The sequence below is a fragment of the Ovis aries genome, chromosome 18, assembly GCF_016772045.2.
Source record: "Ovis aries strain OAR_USU_Benz2616 breed Rambouillet chromosome 18, ARS-UI_Ramb_v3.0, whole genome shotgun sequence".
In the NCBI taxonomy this organism is placed as follows: domain Eukaryota; kingdom Metazoa; phylum Chordata; class Mammalia; order Artiodactyla; family Bovidae; genus Ovis; species Ovis aries.
The window spans coordinates 17,336,944-17,364,605 of record NC_056071.1 but is presented as its reverse complement, the minus strand read 5'-3'; the positions used below and the strand labels follow the sequence as shown (position 1 = coordinate 17,364,605).

Here is a 27,662-nt window from a genome sequence, read left to right as displayed (position 1 = left end):
AAAATGTTTCCGTCACCACAGTGCTTTGCAAATATTTTTAAAGATCAAGGAAATTGGCCAATTTGAAAATGCTTAAAATGGAACATTTTTTACATCACCTCCTATATTACCCATCCCTTAGTAATACATTTTATGAAGCCTGCACAAGGGGTACAGTTATGCTCCTCCATCACTTCATGGGATGAACGTGCTGAATAAATACTGTTGGTAAAAGATTCCATGATGATAGATTCATGATGAGTTCCCTGGTGGTAGCTATGCTTCAGGTAGCCTGGTATCCTTTCACTTTGTGAGTTCCTATCATGTTTTGCCACATGGAGAAAATTGACTCGGACAGAGCTACCATGATTATTGCTATTCTTTTATTCTTGTCAGAAGCTGTCATTTCAAAGTTCTTTCCTCTCTGGATTGAAAAACAAAATAATGAGCTCAGGTTTTATCTCCTGGGAGGCCACATTCATTTACGTTCACTCATTGTTTACATTCTGCTGGTCTGTAATTTGAATGATGCTTGTGGATTGGCCTTACCAAGATAACTAGGGCAAAGTGAGTTCCTAAAGCCTGGATATTGCAAGATGTGTAGGTTGTGCTTATGTTAGCTCGGAGCTCAAGTTCTTTCAGCACCATACCCAGATGCATGTGCTGAGACATTTGATGGGAAGCACTTTGGGGCCTTGCTTGTTCTGGTAAATTTCTGACTGTCTGCTCTTACGTCTGTCTTCCTAGATCAAGCTCCATAGTGCTCTCTGCCGGCCGAAACCTATCAGACCCCTGACCTGTCAGACTTTCATGTTGTTTTTATTTTACGATAACTCACATTTATATAGCTTTCTCAGATGAAGAGTCTCTTTGTTCAAGACTAAACCAAATTATAGTAAGTCCCCTACATACGAACCTTCAAGTTGTGAACTTTTGAACAATCTGTGTTTGAATGTCCAACCAAGTAAAGTTAGTTCATGTGTCTGGCATATATTGCCACATGAGTGCCTCCTCTACAAATGGTTGAACTTTTGTTTGCTTCACTATACAGCACCTATGTACAGGACAGTAGTACAGTATCTTAATTTCAAGGCCAGGATGTCAGGGAGCAGGTGTAAAAGCAGTGGTGATATAGCTGGTACTACTGTACTTTTCAAGGTATTGTACTGTTAAGATTCAGTTCAGTCGCTCAGTCATGTCTGACTCTTTGCAACCCCATGAATCGCAGCATGCCAGGCCTCCCTGTCCATCACCAACTCCCAGAGTTCACCCAAACTCATGTCCATTGAGTCGGTGATGCCATCCAACCATCTCATCCTCTGTCGTCCCCTTCTCCTCCTGCCCGCAATCCCTCCCAGCATCAGGGTCTTTTCCAATGAGTCAACTCTTCACATGAGGTGGCCAAAGTACTGGAGTTTCAGCTTTAGCATCATTCCTTCCAAAGAAATCCCAGGGCTGATCTCCTTCAGAATGGACTGGTTGGATCTCCTTGCAGTCCAAGGGACTCTCAAGAGTCTTCTCCAACACCACAGTTCAAAAGCATCAATTCTTCGGTGCTCAGCTTTCTTCACAGTCCAACTCTCACATCCATACATGATCACTGGAAAAACCCTAGCCTTCACTAGATGGACCTTTGTTGGCAAAGTAATATCTCTGCTTTTTAATATGCTATCTAGGTTGGTCATAACTTTCCTTCCAAGGAGTAAGCGTCTTTTAATTTCATGGTTGCAGTCACCATCTGCAGTGATTTTGGAGCCCCCCATAATAAAGTGTATATTTTGTGTTTGTTTGCTATGTATTGTTTGTGTAAAAATTATTATAAACCTGTTACAGTACAATATTAGATAGCTGACTGTGATAGGTGGGTACCTAGGCTAACTTTGTTGGAGTGAAGAACAAATTGTCCTTTTGAAGCCCTCTTGGACTATAACTTGTTCATGTGTAAGGAACTTACTATAGTGATAAGGTGACTTAGTAACAAGATACTTCTAGTTTTTCTCTGACCCCATCTAGTCTGAGCATTCAGGCCTTCAGGCCTTCATCCCATCACCCTCTGAAAACTCACAAGGAAATCTCAAAGATGCTTCTTGCCTACCAGCTGCTGTCCTCCTCTGCTTTATCCTGTGGGCATTTTTTATCAGCTACTCAAATCATCAGAGCATCTAAAGTAGACAAGGATGGTTTCTGTTCTGGTTACCTTTGTATTGTTTTTGTTGTTCAGTCACTAACTCATGTCTGACTCTTTGAGACTTTATGGACTACAGCATGCCAGATTCTTCTGGCCTGCACTATCTTCCAATGTTTGCTCAGATTCATGTCCATTGAGTCAGTGATGCTAGCTAATCATCTCATCCTCTTTCATCCCCTTCTTTTGTCTTCAGTCTTTCCCAGCTTCAGGGTCTTCCCAATGAGTCATCTCTTCCCATCAGGAGACCAAAGTATTAGAGCTTCAGCAACACTCCTTGCAGTGAATATTCAGAGTTGATTTCCTTTAGGATTGACTGGTTTGATCTCCTTACACTCCAAGGGACTCTGCAAGGTTACCTATTGCTTCCTAACAAACACACTGAAACGTCAGTTCTGTTCAGTCATTTGGTTGTGTCCGACTGTCTGCCACCCCATGGACTGCAGCACACCAGGCTTCCCTGTCCATCACCAACTCCTGAAATTTGCTCAAACTCATGTCAATCAATTTGATGATGCCATCCAACCATCTCATCCTCTGTCGTCCCCTTCTCCTCCTGCCTTCAGTCTTTCCCAGCATCAGGGTCTTTTCCAATGAGTCAGCTCTTCGCATCAGGTGGCCAAAGTATTGGAGTTTCAGCTTCAACATCAGTCCTTCCAATGAATATTCAGGACTGATTTCCTTTAGGATTGACTGGTTTGAGCTCCTTGCAGTTCAAGGGGCTCTCAAAAGTCTTTTCCAACACCACAGTTCCAAACCATCAATTCTTCAGCACTCAGCTTTCTTTATAGTCCAACTCTCACACCCATACATGACTACTGGGAAAACCATAGCTTTGACTAGATACCTTTGATGACAAAGTAATGTCTCTGCTTTTTAATATGCTGTTTAGGTTGGTCATAGCTTTTCTTCCAAGGAGTAAGCGTCTCTTAATTTCATGGCTGCAGTCACTATGTGCAGTGATTTGGGAGCCCCCCAAAATAATGTGTCATGTCAATATGAAAAGGCAAAAAGATATGACAGTGAAACATCGTGGCTTAAAACAAGCACTCTTTTACTTGCCCGTGAGTCTATTCCATGGGCTGGGCTCAGCTGACCTTGCCAGTGCTCACTCCTGGGATTCCATTCAGCGGGCAGGTCAGTTGGGCTCTGGGCTCAGCTGGAATGCTGGCACATGGGCCTCCTGGCCCGTGTGGTCTCAAGCTCCTCCCATTCCATGGGAGCCTCCACTTTGTCTCTCCACGTGTTCTTGGCAGTGGTGTGACTGGTCTTGCATGGAGACTCAAGGCTCCCAAGAGCACAAAAGCAGTAGTTTCCAAACACTGATAATGAGTCACATTCTTTCCACTCCCAAAATATACTCTCCTTCTACCCTACTGGAGCCCAGAGTCAGACCCATTTTAACATCATGGTTGGACTGAAAGTCCAGAGTATTGTCTTCTAAATCAGACCCAGGTGTAGGGGGTTTTCATTTGTGACTTCCTCAGGGTCAGTTCAATACGCACAAATCCACTCAATCTGAAGACCTGAAAACTCATCCCATCCATCCAAAGATATGACACAGAATTAGATACAGAAGCAGGATAACAAGAGTAAAAGAAGTTGCCTATCAACCACTCGTTCATGGAATTTCTGAAAATCTACCTTGGCATGCATCTCCAATTCTTCTACCCCAGGAACAGAAAATATGCTTGTATAAGGGCCCAGTGGATTCAGTTCCGGGCTTCCCAGGTGACCCAGTGGTAAAGAACCCACTTGCTAATACAGGAGGCACAAGAGACAGGTGTTTGATCCCTGGTTGGGACGATCCCCTGCAGAAGAATATGGCAACCCACTCTAGTATTCTTGCCTGGAGAATGTCATGGGCAGACAAGCCTGGCGGGCTACAATCCATGGGGTTGTGGGGTTGTGGGGTTGTGGGGTTGTGGGGTTGCAAAGAGTCAGACACAACTGAGCACACACACCCAGATTCAGTTCTACTCCTTAGAATGTGTGTGTGTGTGTGTGTGTGTGTGTGTGTGTGTTGTGTGTCTTGGCTCTGCTCTCTGAGCTACTAGTCCTGACCTCTGCATCATCCTTCATTTTTCCTTTCAAAAATTAAGTAACCCATTTGTAGCTAAAGACATTCTCATCTTACTACTCTCTGTCTCCATAAGTTCAGATGTCCAAAAATCTCTTGCCATTTTGAACTCTGTTTTTTTTTAGTGCAAGCTCCCTTTAATTATGTTTAAAAACTCTGTAGGTTTTCTACAATCATGTCAGTATTTGCTTTGTCCCTCATCCCCCCCACCCCAAATATCTTCAAGACAAGTCATACCCTACTTTGAGCTGCTGTGACAAAATACCTTTAACATTCTTAGCAATTTTTTTTCATCTAGTTGAATCTATAAGACACCGCATTAAATCCTTCCAAAGTTTTAACAAAGGACTTTACACTTGCATTCTCAATTTACTCTTTACCCTAAGGAAAAATTTTACTGCAGAAGGCCTGGATTTGATTCTTGTCCTGAAGCCATTTCTTCTTCTTTTTTTTTTTTTTTCCGATTCATTCATTCATTTATTTTTGATTGCACTGGGTCTTTGTCGCTGCTTGCAGGATTTCTCTAGTTGCCAAAAGCGGGGCTACTCTTCATTGGGGCACATGAGCTTCTCATTCCACGGCTTCTCTTGTTGTGGAGCACACACTCCAGGGCACGTGGGTTCAGCAGTTGTGAGATCGTCCCGGACAAGGGATTGAATTGGTATCTCATGTATTGGCAGGCAGACTCTTAACCGCTGGACCACGAGGAAGTTCCCTGTGGCCGTTTCTTACTTTGTTCAAACTAGGATCTGGAAATGAGAAACAGTGTTGCTTTCCAAGTTCAGATTTAATTTCTTAAAAATTTAGATTCTGCTCCAAAACTGAACAGTTTATTCCTTACTTTACCCACCTCTAACATAACTACCAAAAGTCAGCTGGCATTTTTAGCTTTTGATATAGACATTTCCTCAGCTAGATGCACAAATTCATTGAATATATTTTCTGTATTCCAAGTTACATAGGTGAGAGTGTTGCCAAATGTTTTGCTATTGATTAGCATGACTCTCCTTCCAACTTCCACTTAGAAATTTTTCCGTTGCCTTTCTAGCCTCTGGCATGTGTATTACATATTTCTTATGGTGGCACCCCACTTAAAGTCACCAATGTCAGTTGTAGATATTTATTATTGCATAACAAGGGATTCTCTGGTGGCTCAGTGGTGAAGAATTCACCTACAATTCAGGAGACACAGAAGATGCCTATTTGACTGTTCAATCCCCGGGTCGGGAAGATTCCCTGGATTAGGAAATGGCAATCTACTCCAGTATTCTTGTCTGAAGAATCCTATGGACAGAGGAGCCTGGTGGGCTACAGTCCATAGGGTTGCAAAGAGTTGGGCATGACTGAAGCGGCTGAGCACACACATGTACCCAAGGCCCAGAGAACCCTGGTGGTGGTGGTTTAGTCACTACGTTATTTCTGACTCTTGTGACCCCATGGACTGTAGCCCACCAGGATCCTCTGTCCATGGGATTCTCAAAGCAAGAATGCTGGAATGGGTTGCCAATTCCTTCTCCAAACAAAGAACGCTAGAACACAGTGAATTCAAACAATATCATCGTGTTTGTGTGCTTAGTTGCTCAGTCCAGTTCGACTCTGCGACCCCATGGACCGTAGTCAGCCAGGCTCTTCTGTCCATAGGATTCTTCAGGCAAGAATACTGGAGTGGGTTGCCATTTCCTAATCCAGGGGATCTTCCCGCCCCAGGAACCTGGGTCTCTTTCATTACAGAGAGATGCTTTACTGTCTGAGCCACCATAGATACATGGTCTTTGCAGGTTGGCAATCTGCTGGGGCACTTCTCCAGCCCTTAGGCCATTTACAACTCTTTGTTAGTTTTCACTTTCTACTTGCTATGAATCTTGAGATTAGGCAGAGGTGACAGCTTAGGAAATTCTCAGGTCTTTTTAAATGTACTTCCTGTCCTGGATATTTCCAGGACTCTCCCAATTTTCCAGCATATACAGGTGATTTTGAGGGATCTAATTTCCCAAAGAATTTCTCTTCCAAGATTGCTTTTCCCAGACTTTGGATGCTCCATTGTTGCTTCAACCATTATTTTTTGCCCCAGGTGACTGTGGTTTGTTGAATTGCTTTACACTGCTTTTGAGGAAAGCTTACTGCTTTTGAGGAAAGCTTGCTGCTTCAACCCTACTTGACATCTGAGCTGGGTAAAACAAAGGCAAGTGACTTGTGTCAGGCTCTGAGGCAGCCTCTGGGCAGATTGGAACAGACAAACACAATTCTTTTGCAAATAAGATCTATTCTGCTCCCTCCAAAATCAGTGACTAGGATCCCACAAAAAGAATCTAAACCTTGAACTGTCTTCAAGACCACTTCCAATGGTAAACTGGAGGGGCAAAAAAAAAGAAAAAATGAAACATAGCTTTTCTTTTTAACTTGCCTTTTTGTTGGTTCAGCAATCAGTTGGTTGCTATAAACCTTTATTATTTTCCAGAGTTCTGACTGACTTGATTCTGACAACTTTGCTCAATTTTTCTATGTTTCTTTTGGGAAAACAGGCTATTGGAACTGTCTACTCTCCCATGTTTGCTGACATCATCTCTATTTTTATTTGCTTGTTGTTTTTTTTTTTTTTTTGTCTAAAATGTCACCAGTAGACATTGAGAAAGAAATAGAGATGTAACAGAGAAAGAAACTTCTACTGCATTGCTGTTCTACCCATGGAATTCACTTGGAAACGAAGGTCAACCTGGACTTGCAGAATTCAGTGGCAAAAGGCAGGTAGAGGTGTCCTGAAAGGACTTGTGACCAAGCTATCATTCTCTCTGTTTCCTTCTAGACATCTCCATTCTAGCTGACATGATTCAACACTTTCACAGTCACCATACTGATCTCAGCAACGTAAAGAAGTCTAAAAAATAATATTTCTCCTGCAGCGTAGCAGGGCTCTCAATTTTTTTATTTGGGACCTCAGGTAATTTATTTTGGCAGCATATGCTCATTATCCAAAAAATGTATAAGAAGTTCCTAATACATATAATGCCTGGTTCAAATGCATATTAGTTTACATATTAGAGGTACAGCGAAAAAAAAAAAAATCCCTGACCTTATGGAAGTAATTTTTTTTAGTGCAACAGTAGGAAAAAGTAAACAACATTAATGTATGCATTATGTGGTATATTGGTTTAAAAAAAATAGAGTAGGGTAAAGATAGTAGTGATTGGGGTGATGATTCTAATGGAACAGGGTTATAATTTTAAGAGAATGGTCAGAGTAGACCTACTTCAGAGTCATATTTCAACCAAACTGAGGACTGAATGGAAGCCAACCCTCAGAGATACTGGAATCAGGACCTGGAAAGTCAGTGGGTACACAGGTAATCCTCAAAAAGGTGGATGGTATTGGGCCATCTGTATATGTCATCAGATACAAAGATGACGCCACCCTTACAGCAGAAAGCAAAGAACTAAAGAGCCTCATGATGAAAGTGAAAGAGAAGAGTGAAAAGTTGGCTTAAAACTCAACATTCAAAAAACTAAGATCTTAGCGTACAGTCTCATCACTTCATGGCAAATAGATGAGGAAACAATGGAAATAGTCACAGACTTTATTTTTTAGGCTCCAAAATCACTGCACATGGTGATTTCAGCCATAAAATTAAAAGACTCTTGTTCCTTGGAAGAAAAGCTACGACCAACCTAGACAGCATATTAAAAAGCAGAGACATTACTTTGCTGACAAAAGTCTATCTAATCAAAGCTATGGTTTTTCCAGCAGTCATGTATGAGTATGAGAGTTGGTCTATAAAGAAAGTTGAGCACCAAAGAATTGATGCTTTTGAATTGTGGTGTTGGAGAAGACTTTTGAGAGTCCTTGGACTGCAAGGAGATCCAACCAGTTCATCCTAAAGGAGACCAGTCCTGGGTGTTCACTGGAAGGACTGATGCTGAAGCTGAAACTCCAATACTTTGGCCACCTGATATGAAGAATTGACTCATTGGAAGAGACCCTGATGCTGGGAAAGATTGAAGTCAGGAAGAGAAGGGAATGACAGAGGATGAGATGGTTATATGGCATCACCAACACGATGAGCATGAGTTTGAGCAAGCTTCAGGAGCTGGTAATGGACAGGGAAGACTGGCATGCTGCAGTCAATGGGGTCACAAAGATTTGGACACAACTGAGTTACTGAACTGAACTGAACTGGGTCAACTTACCAGAATCTAAACAATTATGTGCAATTAGACAGTCACATTATACAAAGGTAGCCACAGGGCCCAGTTATAGAAGGAATGGGGTATTTTCATGAAAGCAAAGGTGATTGAAGAATTTTACTATTCTTATAGTAGAGAGTATATTATGAGTAGTATGGCACAGAAACAACTTATTTCAAGTTTAACATATTATTTTCTCTGACTATATCAGTCAGTAATGGCCCCAAAGATCAGCTCAAGAAACCAGCTACATCTGTGTTGTGTAGCCCTTAGCCATATGTGGCTATCAAACACCTTAAATGAATCTAGTCCAAAGCGAGATGTACCGTAAGCACAAAATACACAATGGATTTTGAAGACCAAGTACAAAAAAGAATGTAAAATAGCTCATTGACATTTTTTATTATTACATGTGTGGAAATACTGCATTGAGTAAAATATATGATTGAAATTAATTTTATTTTTTTTTACTTTCTTTAATGTGAATATTAGAAAATCTTAAGTTATTTAGTCACATATTTCTATTGGATAGCACTGGACTAGATTCAGAGTACATTTTTACTCTGAATGAACAGCATTAAACATATGCGCAAACATTGGGAGGAGAACACATGGTTTAGCAAACACTGTCAATTCTCTTCCAAGTTCTTGGATCTCTGAATTTATCTCCACCTTCTTTGCACTTTGCTATAAGTGGCTTGTGTGTGTGTGTGTGTGTTTATGTGTGTGTGTGCACGCTCAATCATGCCCAACTCTTTGAGATTATAGATTATAGCCTACCAGGCTCCTCTGTCCATGGGATTCTCCAGGCAAGAATACTGGAGTGAGTTGCCATTTCCTCCTTCAGGGGATCTTCCTGACCCAGAGATCATGTCCGTGTCTCCTGAGGTTCCTGCACGGGCAGGCAGTTTCTTTACCCCCTGAGCTATCAGGGTAGCCATAAGTGGCATGTGCTTCTGGATAAATGTCTTTTGCCTACTGTAACCACCTTACCCTGTATGCCTGGGAGCTTCTATCCCTTCAGGAGAGCTTATAACTAAAGGCTGGCTGTTACAGGATTAAGAAAGCCTAGCTCCACTGCTTTGAGTTTTGATAAACTGAGATGCAAACTGCAAACACTCCAGGGCCCTCATGGAATCAGGCTGAGATTAGACTTTGCCTGAAATCACCCGTGACTAACTTCTTCCCCTTCCCTCTCCCATTTCTCCCAATCTTTTATCAGTTTACCTGGGGAGCACTACCTTCATAAATCACTTGCAAGTGAGTCTTCATCTCAGGCTCTGCAGCTGGGGAGTTTAACTAAAACACATGGTGACTTTTCTAAAGGGCGGTTGGACAGAATTTAGTAATCAGGGTATAATTCCCAATGAACCACACTGCTTCCTATGCTCCAGACAGTATTTTGCTCAGAGGCATGAAGTCTACAGAAGTCTACAACTGCAGGGTCTTAATCGCTATCTCTGCTCTCCACCCTGCTGTATTTAAAATGGATAACCAATAAGGACCTACTATATAGCACATGGAACTCTGCTCAATGTTACGTGGCAGCCTGGATTGGAGGGGAGTCTGGGGGAGAATGGATACACATATATGCATGTCTGAGTCTCCTTACTGTTTACCTGAAACTTTCACAATATTGTTAATCAGCTATACCTCAATACACAATAAAAAAATTTTTTTTTGAAAAAGGTATCTTGTTCTCAAATGTTAGACAAGTAGCAGTTAAGTGCACACAACTCTGAAGGATGATGTTTAATTGGGAACTGCCTTTTCTTTGCCTACTGAGAAAACTAACTTTATTCTAAAGAAGTCCAAATTGATCTGAAAAATAATCCTCTGTCTTAGGAGAAAAGTGCGTTTGGACTATTCTTCTTCCAATGCCACGTGTAGATGTGTGCAGGGCAACACGGCATGCCGTGAGACATCTTTGACTAATTATATAAGTGCCCCAGGGCTTGCCAGCTCCATTTGTCAAATTAAATATGGATCCATTCACAAGTTCAACTCTGGCAAAAGCAAAACAGTGACAAAACAACAGCAGCAGCAACAGTAACAAATAAAGTCAAAATAATGTAATAAACTGTGCTGAAGGAAGTACGGAAATTAGGAGGTATTGAAAAAGAGTGGAGCTTTAGTGAAAATCCTGAGAGGCAAGAAACGTAGCAAATAATAAAATCCGCTTATTTTCCCATGTTAAAAATGACGTGATTTGAAATAAAGATCTAAATTTTTACCTTCTCTCAAGACTTTTCTGTAGTCTTAGTCTAAGAGGTGAGCCATGGATCCCCTTTTGGTGCAAATGTATATTTTCTATAAGAAATGTCTCTCTAGCCTATTACTACATCTCCTGTCTCCAATTTTCTCACTGACTAATCCCTCACTTTGTAATTATGGTTATATCAAGGCACTGTAGATATTATCTAAAAAATATACTGAGAAGCAAATGATGCAAAATATCAGCAATATCAGGAAATGTTTAGAAAGTTACTTCCTTTAACACACAAAGCTGACATATAGAATGATAAGGGGAGGTTGAATTTTTTCTGGCTTATAGAAAGTCCAAGGTGTTTTAGTGGGAACCAAAGAAGTAGGCAAATATGTTTGCCTGGAAATGAAAAACCCCTTTTTTAACAACAGCAAATATTTGCCTTCAGTGGAGAGCAAATCAGTGTCACTCTTCTGGGAAGGAGTGCTGGTTATATAAAAAAGGCGACCCTGAGATGCCATCCTCTGCCATTCCTCATCTCTATAGTAACGCATCATGCGGGAGCAACGCTTCTAACTGTGGGAGGTGTTTGTACATGAGTGAGAGGCTGTGGCTGTGGCCAAGCAGAATGAAAGAGCTCAAGTAAACTGACAATAGAGAAATACATACCAGTGGAGGAACTGGGAGATTTTCCCAAGGAGAAAAAGAGTAAATTCTGTTCGTGAGGCCACAGCACATTGGTGAATTTACCCCACATAGTTAACAATGCCATTACACAGATACACTGATTTAAAATAAGGAAAAATGAATATGTTCAAAACAGCCAGGCTCCTCTGTCCATGAGAGTCTCCAGGGAAGAATACTGGAGTGGGTTGCCATACCCTTCTCCAGGGAATGTTCTCAACCCAGGGACTGAACCCATAACTCTTGTGTCTCCGGCACGGGCAAGCAGGTTCTTTACCATTAGCACCACCTGGAAAGCCCATTACACAGATAAATTTATTTAACCTAAGGAAAAATGAAGAAGCTCAAAGCAGCTTGCTGCATAGCTGGAATCTACCAGTGGAAATTTCTGCTGAACTTACTGGCAACACCATTGCTTTCTCTGCTCATTCCTCAGGTGCTGACCTTGACGGCAAAAGTGTCTTTGATTATTCTTAAATGCCAAACATCAGCGATTTTGTTAGTGATGTTCTATATATCCATGCACAGAATTTTAAATACGATGAAGGGGAAGGAAGAACAACTAACTTTATTGCTAATTTTTGATAAGAAATATTTCTCTGAGACTCTTCGCTGGAAATAAAAACAGTATCTGGATATTAGGTTCTTAAAACCAGTTAACTATCTGGACATTGATATTCATAGTTGAGCTTCCAGGGTGGCTCAGTGGCAAAGAATCCACCCACCAGTGCAGGAACCGCAGGAGATGCAGGTTCAGTCCCTGAGTAGGGAAGATCCCCTGGAGGAGGAAATAGCAATCCACGCCAGTATTCTTGCCTGGAGAACCCCATGGGTAGAGGAGCCTGGGAGGCTATGGTACATAGGGTCCCTTACGAGTTGGCCATGACTGAAGTGACTTAGCACAGCATATACAGATACAGCCATCATAATCATACTTTGCTTTATAGAGTTTGGGAGAAAATGAAATAAGGAGTATATGAGTATATGCTCCCAAAGGGGTAGCTCTCTTCACTGTTCCTGTTTTTGTTGCAATTATTATTGTTATTTTTGTTGCTATTATACAGCTACTTTAAGGGAGGATCAAAGAACAATACAAAAAGTATTAGAGAGTCAGATCGTGCAGGAACTCAGCCCTTCTCTTTTTGCTACTCAGACTGACTTGATTCTAGATTCTTCATTTCTGCCTATGTTTCAGTTAGTGGATGCTCCGGGAAAGTGATCTCCAGATAACTTGAGTTGTTTCTGTACCCTGTAAAGGACATTTGGTCCTAATGTTAGGGAAATGACTCATGGCCCTTTGATACAAGAAGAGAGACACTGTTTCATACTGGATGAAGCCTTAGAAGGAGAGCTTTTCTTTTTTTTTTTTTAATTCATGAGTAGAAAATAGCCTGTGCATTGTGTAGCTTCTGGTTTTTCTTACAAGTGTGACAAAATGAGTACCCTAATCAAGATATGAAATCCCTATCACTCATCTATGAATTATAGATAATTATAACTGAATTTAGTTTAGAAATGGAATGATCTCTCCATTCTTCTATCAGAACATAAGCCTATGAGGGCATGAATTTTTGTGTTTTGTTGATTGCTCCATCCCCAGTGCCAAGAATAGTGATTTACAGCTAGAAAATATTCAATAGATATTTGTTGAATGAGTGGGTGATCTAAAAATATGCAGTGGCTAGGCATATTCCAAATATTTACATTTTTGATATTATAATTATTATAATTAAAATATTATTTTACATATGAAACTAACCTTTAACAGGTCTACTGAAAGTGAACACATGAATACAATTAATTCAATTCAGTTATATAATAAGCACATTTGAGTGCAAACGGACCAGGTAATTTGAAAGATAATCTGGATACAAAAGTGAACAAGAAAGATGACCCCTGCCTGCTTGACAGTTGGCGCTAGCTGTAAATAACCCACCTGTCAATGCAGGAGACCTAAGAGATGCAAGTTCAAACCCTGGGTTGGAAAGATCCCCTGGAGAAGGGAATGGCAACCCACTCCAGTATTCTCGCCTGGAAAATCCCATGGGCAGAGGAGCCTGGCGGGCTATAGTCCATAGGGTCACAAAGAGACAGACTTGACTGAAGTGACTTAGCAAGCATGCAAGGTAGTTATATTATAATAGAGCTTACAAAATATTTTCACTTTTTCCAGTAGAGAGAAGTTCTTACAAAGAAAATCTGACAAGTTACTACATTGAACTTTTTGAGGTGAATTGAGAAGCAAATAACATTGAAATTGCCCAGTTTCCAAAGTTATCACTGAAACAGAAGGCATCAGATGAGAAGGCATGCTTTTTAGTGTTTTCATTCCATAGATGAGGCAACATCTTGAAGATATGGATTTTGTTAAGATACAGTTTTCTGGGACCCTTTGCCCACCTTTGCTCAGCCTAGTAAGTCCCCATTCATTATTCAAGGCACAAATCAAATGTTCCTGCAAGAAACCATTCCTAACTCCTTCAGGCTGAGTTGGTTGCTAAGCCTGCACTTAATTTTTGCTTCTATTACAGCAACTAGAACAATCATCTGAAATTTGCCTGAACATAAGAATCATCTGATGCACTTATTAAAAACCCAGATCCATGGGACCCATTTCGGTACAAATAGATCAGAGATTCTGATTCTTTGTATGTATTACCTGACAGTCCCTCTGTGTTTTGTTTTGTTTTGTTTTAATTTTTATTTAATATGGGAATATAGGTGGCTCAGATGGTAAAATAATCTTCCTGCAATGTGGGAAACCTGGGTTTGATCCCTGGGTTGAGAAGATCCCCTGGAAATTGGGATGGCTACCCACTCCAGTATTCTTGCCTGGAGAGTCCCATTAAGAGAGGAGCCTGGAGGGCTGCAGTCCTCGGGGTCACAAAGAGTTGGACATGACTGAGCACGCACACACACACACATACACACACACAAATCACATAAATAGGTAGGGGCTGAGCTGGTAGACTCAGGTGGTTTGACTCATATCACAGTGCTCACCTGTACACTGCAGTAGAGGGAAGCTCCTTTAAGCAGACTCCTAATATGTGATACAAGGGAAATGGGAAGGTGGAAATGATATTCAGGGCTGGTCTCCTTGTTCAGCTATTTCCCACTGAGTCTGGCAATGCCAGTGATAAAATAATTTCTCTGTGTAAAATGTTCAGGACTGAGACACACTGAAATATCAGGGTGCTTTTCTGCACCTCTTCCTGATTCTGCCTTTGTAATGGACTTTATAATCACATATCCATTAATCTGAACACTTCTTAAGAGGTAATCATAATAACTCGCCTAGATCTAATGTTGTAGAGAAACATTTTATGGCCCTAGGATACATTTTCATCCAAGTTATTAAAGTCCAATTACATCATGTTTTCTTCCAAGGAATGCCAAGTACTTGAGGGACAATACTGCAGTCACTCTTGTTCGCATATTGGAAATAATTTACACAGAGATAGCCTTGATATTGCAGACAAAGCCCTCTGCTCTTCCTCCCCAAAGAGATGGAAAAATGCACTTGCTTGACTAAGATCACACAACAGAATTAGACAGGGAATATTGGAAGGAGAATGCAAATTCTCTCTTTTTCATTCGTTATTACATGTAGCCTTCCTTTATGAAAATATCAGATCTGTATATTGTGCTTTTGCTGAATGAGAATCTACCACATTGAGTGGTCTAGTAAATTTCCAGTAAAAGGAATAAAACTTAAGCTTTTCTAAATATAATTTCTGTACTATGACTATATTATGACTCATCGCACAAGTGCCAGCCTTAAACCAAGCAGCCCACTGGAAATAATAATGAGAGAAATATTGATAAGACTATTTGCTATTTACTACTGTGTCTCACATTTAGAGCAGACTAAAGGCATTTTTAAAGACTGACAATAACCTCTGTAAGGTACACTTTATTTTTCTATCTAGGGCTGTGAGGCTCAGATGCCATTTTTATATGGAAGTTCATACAGCTAGTAAGGGGTGGTTACCAGAATTTAAATCGTATCTCTATGTCTAAATATCAAGACCTTGTGCTACTCTATGCTGTTCTAGTATACATGACCTGGGAATTAAGGATAACTTTATTTTGCTGAATTTGAACAAGTAGCTTCATATCTCATTGAGTGATTTTTTAACTAAATATAATATCTTCCCCTCCAAATTCTGCAGGAAACTTCATGCAACTGCTTTAGAATAGAAATACTCCTAGAATGTGGGGCAAGCCCTTGTTAGCCACAAGAACCAGATAAAGTATACAATTATCATCACAAGATAATGCATGTGCCTTGGGACTTTGCTTACCTAGTTCTTCAATCAAAATAAACCCTCAGAAAACTTGTGCAAAATTCCTCCAACACAAAAGAAAAAGCAGTTTAAAGTGAAAGTGTTAGTCACACAGCCATGTCCAACTCTTTGCAACCCCTGGACTGTAGCCCACCAAGCTTCTCTGTCCATGGAATTCTCCAGGCAAGAATACTGGAGTGGGTACCCATTCCCTTCTCCAGGGGATCTTCCTGGCCCAGGGATCAAACCCAAGTCTCTGGCATTTCCTGCAGATTCTTTATCATCTGAACCATCAGGGAAGCATTTCTTTACTATACTGGGTTGCAGCACTTTTCATGTTGTTGAAAGGTTCAAGCCACCTCTCAGTTCAGTTCAGTTCAGTCACTCAGTTTTGCCTGACTCTTTGCGACCCCATGAATCGCAGCACGCCAGGCCTCCCTGTCCATCACCAACTCCCGGAGTTCACTCAGACTCACATCCATCAAGTCCGTGATGCCATCCAGCCATCTCATCCTCTGTCATCCCCTTCTCTTCCTGCCCCCAATCCCTCCCAGCGTCAAAGTCTTTTCCAATGAGTCAACTCTTCGCATGAGGTGGCCAAAGTACTGGAGTTTCAGCTTTAGCATCATTCCTTCCAAAGAAATCCCAGGGCTGATCTCCTTCAGAATGGACTGGTTGGATGTCCTTGCAGTCCAAGGGACTCTCAGGAGTCTTCTCCAACACCACACTTCAAAAGCATCAATTCTTCGGCGCTCAGCCTCCTTCACAGTCCAACTCTCACATCCATACGTGACCACAGGAAAAACCACAGTCTTCCTTTAAATAGTAGCAATTTCTGCTATAGTTGTTCGCAGTTAAAGCAGGATCCTAGCAGGTACATCTCTGTTGGCTCAGATGGTAAGGAATCCATCTGATTCCTTAGGATGGATCTAACAACCCTAAGGAGGCAGGAGACCAGGATTCTATCACTGAGTCAGGCAGACCCCCTGGAGGAGGAAATGGCAACCCATTCCAGTGTTCTTGCTGGGAAATCCCATGGACAGAGGAGTCTGGTGGGCTACTGTCCATGGAGTTGCAAAGAGTTGGACACCACTGAGCGACTTTCACTCCCTCACTCCAGCAGGGACAGAACAGTATCTTATAGCAAATTAGAATACACTGAACACCAATGGAAAATTCATGGAGGAAGCATGAAGAGAGCATGGGGTTGGCTCAGTTTGACCCAGACTCTCCAACATGCCAAACCTTCCAAATAATAGAGCATGCAATGTTGTTCAGTCTTTAAGTTGCATCCAACTCTTAGTAATTCCAGGAAAGACTCACATCCAAATCTTGTCAAGCTCCAGCAGATGGTGGTGGACAGGGAAGCCTGGCATGCTGCTGTCCATGGGGTCTCAAAGAGTTGGACACGACTGAGCGACTGAACTGTACTGGAACTCTATGTGACCCCATGAACAGCAGCACGCTAAGCTTCCCTGTCCTTCACTATGTCCCAATTTGCTCAAATTCGTGTCCATTGAGTCAGTGATGCCATCCAACCATCTGATCCTCTGTCACCCCTTTCTCCTCCTGCCTTCAGACTTTCCCAGCATCAGAGTCTTTTCCAGTGAGTCAGCTCTTTGCATCAGGTAGCCAAAGTATTGGAGCTTCAAATTCAACGACAGTCCCTCCAATGAATATTCAGGGTTGATTTCCTTTAGAATTGACAGGTTTGATCTCCTTGGGGCATGGATATTTCAATTTGAAAGGATTTTTAAAAAATGATTATTTAATAAAATGAGGATGAAGTCAGCAAATAACTGGTGAGAAATTAACATTTAATTTCCAAGTGTGCCCTGGGACAGAGATCAGGACTGAAGCCATTGCAATTACTTGGGAATTCATTGTCAGAAACATTAAATTGATTCAGGCTACAGAGAAGTACCCATCAGTAATAGGAAGAAGGTCTAAGTGGCCTGGTCAGAAAATAAACAGTATAGCAACACTATACAGGACCAAGGTGGAAGATTAGAAATTTCAAAATCAAAGGCAAAATATTCAGCTAATTACCTTCCAGCTCAGCATCTTATAGCATCAAAGTGCAGGGCCGGAAAGAGATTTGAGACGTCCTCAAGGGTAATCAACTCCCTCTAGGTAAGAATATTTTTCAGCCCACACTGAACTGATGGATTTTGACGTGTTTTTAATTTCAGGTTTCACTTTTATTTAGAGTCTAGCTTTCCATCTGGTCTTGTCCTGCTCCCAATGCCAAAAATAATTTTTTTTTTTTTTCATTGACCACACTGGACATGTTTGGGTTGGGATTTTAACGTGACTCCTCCCATTTCAACACTAATATTGTAAAAGAGGAAATGGCAGGATACAGCCCCATTTCACATTCAGCGTTGCCCCCGCCCTTGCTTCTTAACCCCTCATCCTTCCCTTGTGCATCATATTTGTACATAAATGCTTCTTACTTGCAGACTGTAAAACAAATTTCCTTCAAGCTAAGCCACTATGTCTTATTCAACCTCTACCCCACTAAGCATATATTCAGTATTGAAATTACACACATTTTACTAAACAATTTTCACACATACAATCACTTTTTCTCCCACCTCCCATGGGAAGAAAGTACCCCAGAAAAACAATTGATATGGAAATGAGAAAAATCAGGAAATTGGTTTTATGTTACCACATTCTTGTTGGATTTTTTTTTTAACCTTGCTTGGGTTGAATACTGAGGCAGTCATACAAGTATCTGTACATATATATGTGCACAACACACACGCACGATGTAAGAAACTAATTTAAAGGGTCACCCTGATTTGAAACAGCATTTCTGAGCCTGTTCTCTTTCTCAGCATTTATATTTCTAAATAGAGTTATCTCTATAAAAATTAGAGATAGTAGCTTCTATTGGGTCTTTTATAAACCTCAATAGAAGAAAATTAAATTGGCCATTGTTTTTTTTTTTTTTCCAAGCTTCATGGTGAGATAGTTCTATGGAAAATAAATGGAATATGTACCAGCTTGTTCTCATCTCGAAAACTTTGATGACTCTTTTACAGATTTTCTGCAAAGTAATTAAAGTCCAATTAATTGGGAAAATGTACACAATGGGTATTCCAAATATATCTCCAACAAAAGCAACTTTCATTACCTTAAACGAAGTGGCTAAGCCAATGTTGCAAGTTTAAATTCTGAGCTGCTAAGCAAATATCTCAGATATTTGCACTCTTGCACAGTGCTGGCTCCAAAATAAATGCCTCTGCAGTAGGCAGGTCTCTTCCCTCCTCTGAGAGTCGATTACAGTTCAAGCAGCATACTGATACCTCTTTCACAGCCAATGGCTATACACACAAAATTATGCCATAAACACAATCACTATGAATGGTCAGGAGAATCTGGCCACTGATAGGAATCTAAAGGGAATATTTCTTTGATGCAAAGAATGAGCAAGTCATTTGTCTGTTCTCTAAATCTCAACTTTCGCTTTCTAAACATACATAGTCAGCTACATAATGTCCTCTTTTGCTTCCATTTAGGCTCTATTTGTAAATACTACTAGCTACAGTCCCAATTCAGTATTCTCATTGGAATAACATGGTAAAGGGGTTTTTAGTGCATATTTTCTCTTTTTTATTGAAATATAATTCATATACTATAATACTGACCCTTGAAAGTGTACAATTCAGTGGTTTTTCTGATATTCACGAAATTGTACAACTCTCACCATTATCTAATTACAGAAAATTTTCACTAACACAGAAGGAAACCTTTTCCCATTAGCACTCTTTCCTCATCTACCACCTACCACTCCCCTAGAAGCAGCCACTGGTGGTAAAGAACCTGCTTCCAATGCAGGAGACATTAAGAGATAGAGTTTTGACCCCTGGGTGGAGAAGATCCCAAAGATCCCCTGGAGAAGGGAATGGCAACCCACTCCAGTATTCTTGCCTGGAGATTCCCATGGACAGAGGAGCCTGAGGGCCACATTCCAGAGGGTTGCTGTCATTCGGACATGACTGAGCGACTCGGCTGGCATGCAGGCAATCTATCAATATTTCTATCTCTATGTATTTGCCTTCTTTGGACATTTCACATCAGTGGAATCATTATATGTGGATTTGTTTTCTGGTTTTACTTGGCATAATAGTTTCAGGATTCATTCATCTTGTAGCTTGAATCACTACTCCATTCCTTTTCACAGCTGAATAATACTTCATTGCTTAGGTATACCACATTTTTTGTGTTGTTGTTTTTTTTTTATTTTTGTTTTTTACTGGATTACGGTTGCTTTATACTGCTGTACCAGTTTCTGCTCTTCAGCAAAGGGAATCAGCTGTTTGTATACATGTATCACCTGTTTTGGCTCTTCCTCCCATTTAGGCCACCACAGACCAGCCAGTAGAGTTCCTTGGTCTATACAGCAGGTTTTCATTATCATTTTATACATAGGAGAAGGAAATGGCACCCCACTCTGGTACCCTTGCCTGGAAAATCCCATGGACAGAGAAGCCTGGTAGGCTACAGTCCATGGGGTCGTAAAGAGTCTGACACGACTAACTTCACTTCACTTAATGTACATATGAGATTGATCAATTTCCCAGTTCACTCCACCCCTTCTCCTCTCATCTTGGTGTCCGTGTGTTTGTTCTCTATGTCTTCTTTGCAAATAAGATCATCTCTACCATTTTTCTGGATTCCAAATATATGAATTAGTATGATATTTGTTTTTCTCTTTCTGAGTTACTTCACTTTGTATGACAGTCTCTAGGTCTGTTCATTCATTTCCAGTTCAACATAAGCAATGTGGGGGTGAACCTCTGTGTTATTCAATTGCTCAGGGATTCAGGTCCTACTATGTGATGGCTTTTCTTCAGTATATAGTTCAGGGCTGCCCTGGCATAATCCAGCTAGCAGGCAGGAGGGAGGGAAGGGGGGAAAGCGCATTTATTTATGCATAACTTCTGTTACTTATCTATAAACAAGTTACTTCCTCTCTCTATCCATCAGCAAGAACTTTCCACACTTCTCTTGTGTGCAAAGGGGTCAGAAAACCCTCTTACAGGAAGATAAAAGGAGTTTGGTAGGCATCTAGCCAGCCTTTAAACTTTTTTCTAGGCTTTGCCTCTGTTTGACCTTTTCTTCCTCCCTTCCTGGCTCTCCTTCTTTTGCCAAACTCATCTATCCTGGGGATGTGATATTCTAAATTTTCTTCTTTATGACTTTCATTCTTTCCCCGTAGGAAGGTAACACATTCAGTTTCAGATTCAACAAACATCATTCAGCATCTACTACATGGCAGGCGTGATGCAAGGAATTGCCATCTGTGTTAGGCCATTTGATATAGAAAGAACATTATCATTTGTTTTAAGATGAGAAATCTAAGACCCGGGAATTGACTAAGCATACATAAGAAGTAATTTGTCATGTCAGCATTTCTATTTGCTCCTGGGATGCATTTACTTATATATCTAACTGAGCTGATTCTCTTACCAGTAAACATTTTACATACTTTTTTTTTTGTATCCAGTAATTTCTTAATTCCTTTGTTGGTTATACTCACCTTTCCAACTTATCTTGTTTTTTCTAAACAAATCACCTCACTCTCTCTGTGTCCCTATTCATGCCTATTATGAACAACACTTGTGATGACAATAATTTTATATCAAGAAAAAGCATGATGTTTTGTGAAGAAATCAGAAGCAACAATATAGAGCTAGTAGTATCAATTTTTAAAACTCTTACAAAAGCTCAGAGTCCTCAAAAAGTTTCCATTAAAACTGTTTTCTTGCGGAAATACTTCAGCTAAGTAATTTATTTTTCTACTTTATTGGGGTTCATTTGGCTGTTGTTGTTGAACGCGTTATTTCCAGAGTCTGGCATCCTGTGCTTTCGTTACAAATGTGTAGTGTTTCAGCTGCCTTATGGTCATAGATATTTCTAGCTAGGCTTAGAACCTGGTGGCAATGTAAAACATGACTTTCCTGGAAAAATTTGGTATGTGTTTCAGATGACTACAAAAATCATTTTTCACATTAAATATTTTTGTTTCTCTGTTTTTAAATGGGCATCATCTTCATGGCTCTTTTTTGAAATATTCTTTCTGTAATTTCATTGGTCAACTGATTCCTATCCAATTCAAGAAAATTTAAACTAATTTTCTACCCTCCCTAGGGTTTTATGTATCTAGATCATGACTCAGTTCTCCCTTACCTTGTGGCATATTTTCTGGTACTTTGGGGCCACCCACATACACTCTAGCTAAAGCTCAGTCCCCTGTCTCATTCCTGACCCATGAAACCAAGATTCATATCTGGCCCTTTCTTTTTTTTTTTTTTTTTCTTCCCGTTCTCATTCTTCACAAGATCTAGTCTGGGTTTTGGAACCTTGGCTCGGTGTGATATTTGGTAGGTTGGAATAAATCATCTGAACTTTTTCTTGACCCCTAACCTAGCAGTTTAAAGTCATTGCTGTGTGTGTGTGTGCTTAGTTGCTTCAGGCACGTCTGACTCTTTGCAACCCTATGGACTGCAGCCCGCCAAGCTCCTCTGTCCATGGGATTCTCCAGGCAAGAATGCTGAAGTGGGTTGCTATGCCCTTCTCCAGATCTTCTCCACCCAGAGATCGAACCCAGGTCTGCTGCATTGCAGGCAGATTCTTTACCACTGAGCCACTGGGGAAACCCAAAAGTCATCTCTATGTGCCAGCTAATGACATACCTTGCAAAAAGGTTGCTAAGACCAAATGAGGTTCTTTGCTTCAGGTCCCTCTCTTCCAATGTCTAGCACAGAGTTGGTACTCTTAACTCCATAGATAAGATCTTCCTATGTAAATTGTCTATTGCTACATGATGAACTATAGTGAACAATGACTTAATACAGATTTATTAATTTATAGTTTCTGTGAATCAGAATCTGGGTGTGGCTTAATTGCACTGGTCCTTTATCAGGGTCTCTAGAAGGCCATACTTAAAGTGCCAGTCGGAGCTGGAATCTCATTGGAAGGTAGAACTGTGCTTAGACGCTCAATTGTGTCTGACTCTTTGCAACTCCATGAACTGTAGCCCACAAGGCTTCTCTGTCCATGGGGGTTCTACAGGCAAGAATACTAGTGTGGGTTGCCATGCCCTTCTCCAAGGGATCTTCCAAACTCAGGGATCAAACCCAGGTCTCCCTTATTGTGGGCAGATTCTTTACCATCTGAGCCACCAGGGAAGCCCAAATGTACAACCAAGGAGGATCTATTTCCAAGTTGACATAGTTACTGGCAGAATTCAGGTCTCCAAAGCCTGTTGGCCTGATTGCCTCAGTTCCCAGCTGGCTTTTAGAGGCTGCCCTTGATTTCTTCTCTCCTCAAGAAGAAAACTTTTTTGTCAAAGTCAGCGTAGGTCAAAGAGAATCTGTTAGAAATATGGAGGTTGGGAGAGAGGCATTTGATCCTTTGTTTGGGAAGATCCCCTGCAGAAGGAAATGGCAAACCACTTCCGTATTCTTGCCTGAAAAATCCCATGGACAGAGGAGCTTGGTGGGCTACAGTCCATAGGGGTGCACAGAGTCAGATAAGACTGAGCATTCACACACTCTCTCTAATCTCTCATAACCAATCACTAAGGCAGCATCTCACCATCTTTGCTATATTATGTTACTTAAAAGCAAGTCACTAGACTAGCCCATCCTCAAAGGCAGAGGATTATACTTAGTATGGATATCAGGAAGTAGAGGTCATTGAGGATCATTAAAGATGCTGCTTGACATACTTCCCAATCACATTTCCCCCTACATCACAGTAAGAGAGCTCTATATTGATATTATACTATGCCTTAGCCAATACACTGCAAATTTAGTGCATAAAGAGATATGAAGCACATTTCCTTGTCACTAAAGAACTCATAGTCCAGGGGTTTAGGTTTTTTGTTTTTGTTTCTTTCATTAAAATCCTTTTACAAAAGGAACAGAGATATTAAGTGTGTAGGATTTATAAACACGGTTGGTGGCTCTCTGTGTAATTTAATAATCAGGTTTCAAGAACCCATGAGAAAAAAAAAATCCATCAAGTCCATCAATCATAAAATCATAGACCCCAGGCTTGAAGGAGACAGTCTATTAACTGATCAATCAATATCTACTGTGTGCTTTCTTTTTTCAAAGCTTTTCCTAGTTGCCAAAGTCCAGATTCTGAAGGGGGTTGAAAAAGTTATAGCAATTGAAAAGAAGCTTGAGAAATTGAAGCTGAGAATTAATTTAGCTTTCAATTATTTTGATATATAAACAAATGTTGAAGCAGGCTCCTTAGGGATCAGGGAAATAGAAGGAGGGGATACTTCAGGGAGAGAGAGAGAAAAAATAAATAAATAAAAGAATGAAAGGAAGAGAAGGCACTGCTGGGAGGTCTCCAGGACACAACGAATCTAATTAGGGAAGTTGGCCATGCATTTGGTTATCTCTGAGATACAATGTATGGAAATCAGAGATAGGTATGCACAGCAAGACTCTAGAGTGGCAAGGGACCAGGAAATATGATTAGATCACATACAAATCATTTACGTTCAGAAGAAGGTGAGTGGATAAGGGACTAGTTCATTCAGAGATGTGTAATTGAACAAGTAAGAATAAGGACAGCAAGTAAAAAGAAATGGCTATGGAATTCTTTTATCCTTTTTATTTTTGCTTTCAATTGCAGCCTTATACAGGTGATAAGATTGGGATTTTAGAAAAGCATATTTAATAATGAATATTTTATATACCTGACTTTTTTTAATTAAAGGATTATTGCTTTACAGAATTTTGTTGTTTTCTGTCAAACCTCAACATGAATCAGTCATTGGTGTACATGTATCCCCTCCCTTTTGGACTTTTCTCCCATCTCCCTGCCCATCCCACCCCTCTAGGTTGATACAGAGCCCCTGTTTGAGTTTCCTGAGCCATACAGCAAATTTTCATTGGCTATCTATTTTACATATGGCAATGTAAGTTTTCATGTTACTCTTTCCATACATCTCACCCTCTCCTCCCCTCTCCTTGAGTCCATAAGTCTATTCTCTCTGTCTGTTTCTTCATTGCTGCCCTGTAAATAAATTCTTCAGTACCATTTTTCTAGATTCTGTATATATGCATTAGAATACATATATCTTTTTCTTTCTGACTCACTTTACCCTGTATAATAGGTTCTAGATTCATCCATCTCATCAGAACTGACTCAAAAATGCACTCCTTTTTATAACTGAGTTGTATTCCATTGTGTGTATGTACCACATCTATATCCATTAATCTGTCAGTGGACAACTAGGTTGCTTCCATGTTCTGGCTACTGTAGATAGTGCTGCAGTGACCAATGGGAGACATGTGTCTTTTTCAATTTTGATTTCCTCAGGGTATATGCCTAGGAGTGGGATTGCTGGGTCATAAGATGGTCTTATTCCTAGTGTTTTAAGGAATCTCCATACCATCTTCCATAGTGTCTGTATCAATTTACATTCCCACCAACAGTGCACGAGTGTTTCCTTTTCTCTACACCCTCTCCAGCCTTTACTGTTTGTAGACTTTTTGATGATGGCCATTCTGACTGGTGTGAGGTGATATCTTATTGTGATTTTGATTTGCATTTCTCTAATAATGAGTGATCTTGAGCATCTTTTCATGTGTTTGTTAGCCATCTCTATGTCTTCTTTGGGGAAATGTCTGTTTAAGTCTTTTTCCCACTTTTTGGTTGGCTTGTTTGTTTCTCTGGCATTGAGTTGTATGAGCTGCTTGTATATTTTGGAAATTAATCCTTTGTCAGTTGTTTCATTTGCTATTATTTTCTCCCATTATGAGGGTTGTCTTTTCACCTTGCTTATAGTTTCCTTTGCTGTACAACAGCTTTTAAGTTTAATCAGGTCCCACTCATTTACTTCTGCTTTTATTTCTGTTACTCTAGGAGGTGGGTCATAGAGGATCTTGCTTTGATTTATGTCATCGAGCAATCTGCCTGTGTTTTCCTCTAAGAGTTTTATAGTTTCTGGCCTTACATTTAGGTCTTTAATCCATTTTGAGTTTATCTCTGTATGTGGTGTTAGGAAGTGTTCTAATTTCATTCTTTTACAGGGAGCTGTCCAGTTTTTTCCAGCACCATTTATTGAAGAAGCTGTCTTTGCCCTGTTGTATATTCTTGCCTCCTTTGTCAAAAATAAGGTACCCATAGGTGCCTGGGTTTATTTCTGGGCTTTCTATCTTGTTTCATTGGTCTATATTTCTGTTTTTGTGCCAGTACCATACTATTTTGATGACCGTAGCTTTGTAGTATAATCTGAAGTCAGGAAGGTTGATGCCTCCAGCTCCATTCTTCTTTCTCAGAACTGCTTTGGCTATTTGGGGTCTTTTGTGTTTCCATATGAATTGTGAAATTTTTTGTTCTAGTTCTGTGAAAAATGTCATTAGTAATTTGATTAGGATCACATTGAATTTGTAGATTGCATTTGGTAGTATAGTCATTTTCACAATATTGATTCTTTCTACCCAGGAACATGGAATATCTCTCCCTCTGTTTATGTCATCTTTTATTTCTTTCATTAGTGTCTTATAATTTTCTGCGTGCAGTTCTTTTGTCTCCTTAGGTAAGTTTATCCCTAGATATTTAATTCTTTTTTTTAACACTGGTGAATGGGATTGATTCCTTAATTTCTCTTTCTGATTTTTAATTGTTAATATATAGAAATGCAAGTGGTTTCTGTGTATTGATTTTGTATCCTGCAATTTTGCTAAATTCACTGATAAGCATTAGTAATTTTCTGATACTATCTTTATGGTTTTCTATGTACAGTATCACGTCATCTGCAAACAGTGAGAGCTTTACTTCTTGTTTTCCAATCTGGATTCCTTTTATTTCTTTTTCTTCTCTGATTGCTGTAGCTAGGACTTCCAGAAATATGTTGAATAACAGTCATGAAAGTGAACACTCTTGTCTTGTTCCTGATCTTAAAGGGAATGTTTTCATGTTTTTGGCATTGAGAATAATGTTGCTGTCAGCTGATTATATATGGTCTTTACTATGTTGAGGTAGGCTCCTTCTATGTCCATTTGTTTTGAAAAGTTTTAATCATAAATGGGTGCTGAATTTCGTCAAAGGCTTTTTCTGCTCTATTGAGATGATCATATGGTTTTTATCTTTCAATTTGTTAATATGGTGTATCACATTGATTGATTTGCATATATTGAAGAATCCTTGCATTCCTGGAATAAACCCAACTTGATCATGGTGTATGGGCTTTTTGATGTGGTGCTGAATTCTGTTTGCTAAAATTTTGTTAAGCATTTTTGCATCTATGTTCATCAGTGATATTGGCCTGTAGTTTTCTTTTTGTGTGTATTGTCTTTGTCTGGTTTTGGTGTCAGGGTGATGGTGGCCTCATAGAATGAGTTTGGAAGTGTTCCTTCCTCTGCAATTTTTTGAAAGAGTTTTGGAAGGATAGGCATTAGCTATTCTCTAAATGTTTGATAGAATTCTCCTGTGAAGCCAGCTGGTCCTGGGCTTTTGTCTTTTGGGAGATTTCTGATCACAGCTTCAATTTCAGTGATTGTAATTGGGTTGTTCATAATTTCTATTTCTTCCTGGTTCAGTCTGGAAGATTGAATTTTCTTAAGAATCTGTCCATTTCTTCCATGTTATCTATTTTATTGCCATATAGTTGTTCATAATGGTCTCTTATAATCTTTTGTGGTTTTGCATTGTCTGTTATAAACTCTTTTCATGTCTAATTTTGTTGATTTGATTCTTCTCTCTTTTTTTCTTGATGAGTCTGGCTAAGGGTTTGTCAATTTTGTTTATCTTCTCAAAGACCAGTTTTTCATTTTATTAATCTTTACTATTGTTTCTTTCATGTATTTTTCATTTATTTCTGCTCAGATCTTTATGATTTCTTTCCTTTTACTAAATTTGGGGGGTTTTGTTCTTCTTTTTCCAGTTGCTTTAGATGTAAAGTGGGGTTATCTATTTGATATTTTTCTTGTTTCTTGAGTTAGGATTGTATTGCTGTAAACTTCCCTCTTAGAGCTGCTTTTGTTGCATCCCATAGGTTTTAAGTTGTTGTGTTCTCATT

At 40.0% G+C, this 27,662-nt stretch overlaps 1 protein-coding gene across 6 annotated transcripts in view; it reads right to left on the bottom strand.

The window, feature by feature from the left end:
* Positions 1–27,662, bottom strand: part of AGBL1 (AGBL carboxypeptidase 1) — a 1,135,995-nt gene that overhangs the window by 99,921 nt on the left and 1,008,412 nt on the right. Inside the window, exon 19 of one of the 6 annotated variants that reach the window (XM_060401595.1) lies at positions 8,808–11,601. The exons of the other annotated variants lie outside the window; for them this stretch is intronic. Within the exon in view, the coding sequence (XP_060257578.1) occupies positions 11,592–11,601 (10 nt within the window). The 3' untranslated portion in view covers positions 8,808–11,591. Of the gene's footprint in view, positions 1–8,807; positions 11,602–27,662 lie in introns of those variants that run through there. 6 annotated transcript variants of the gene reach the window in all.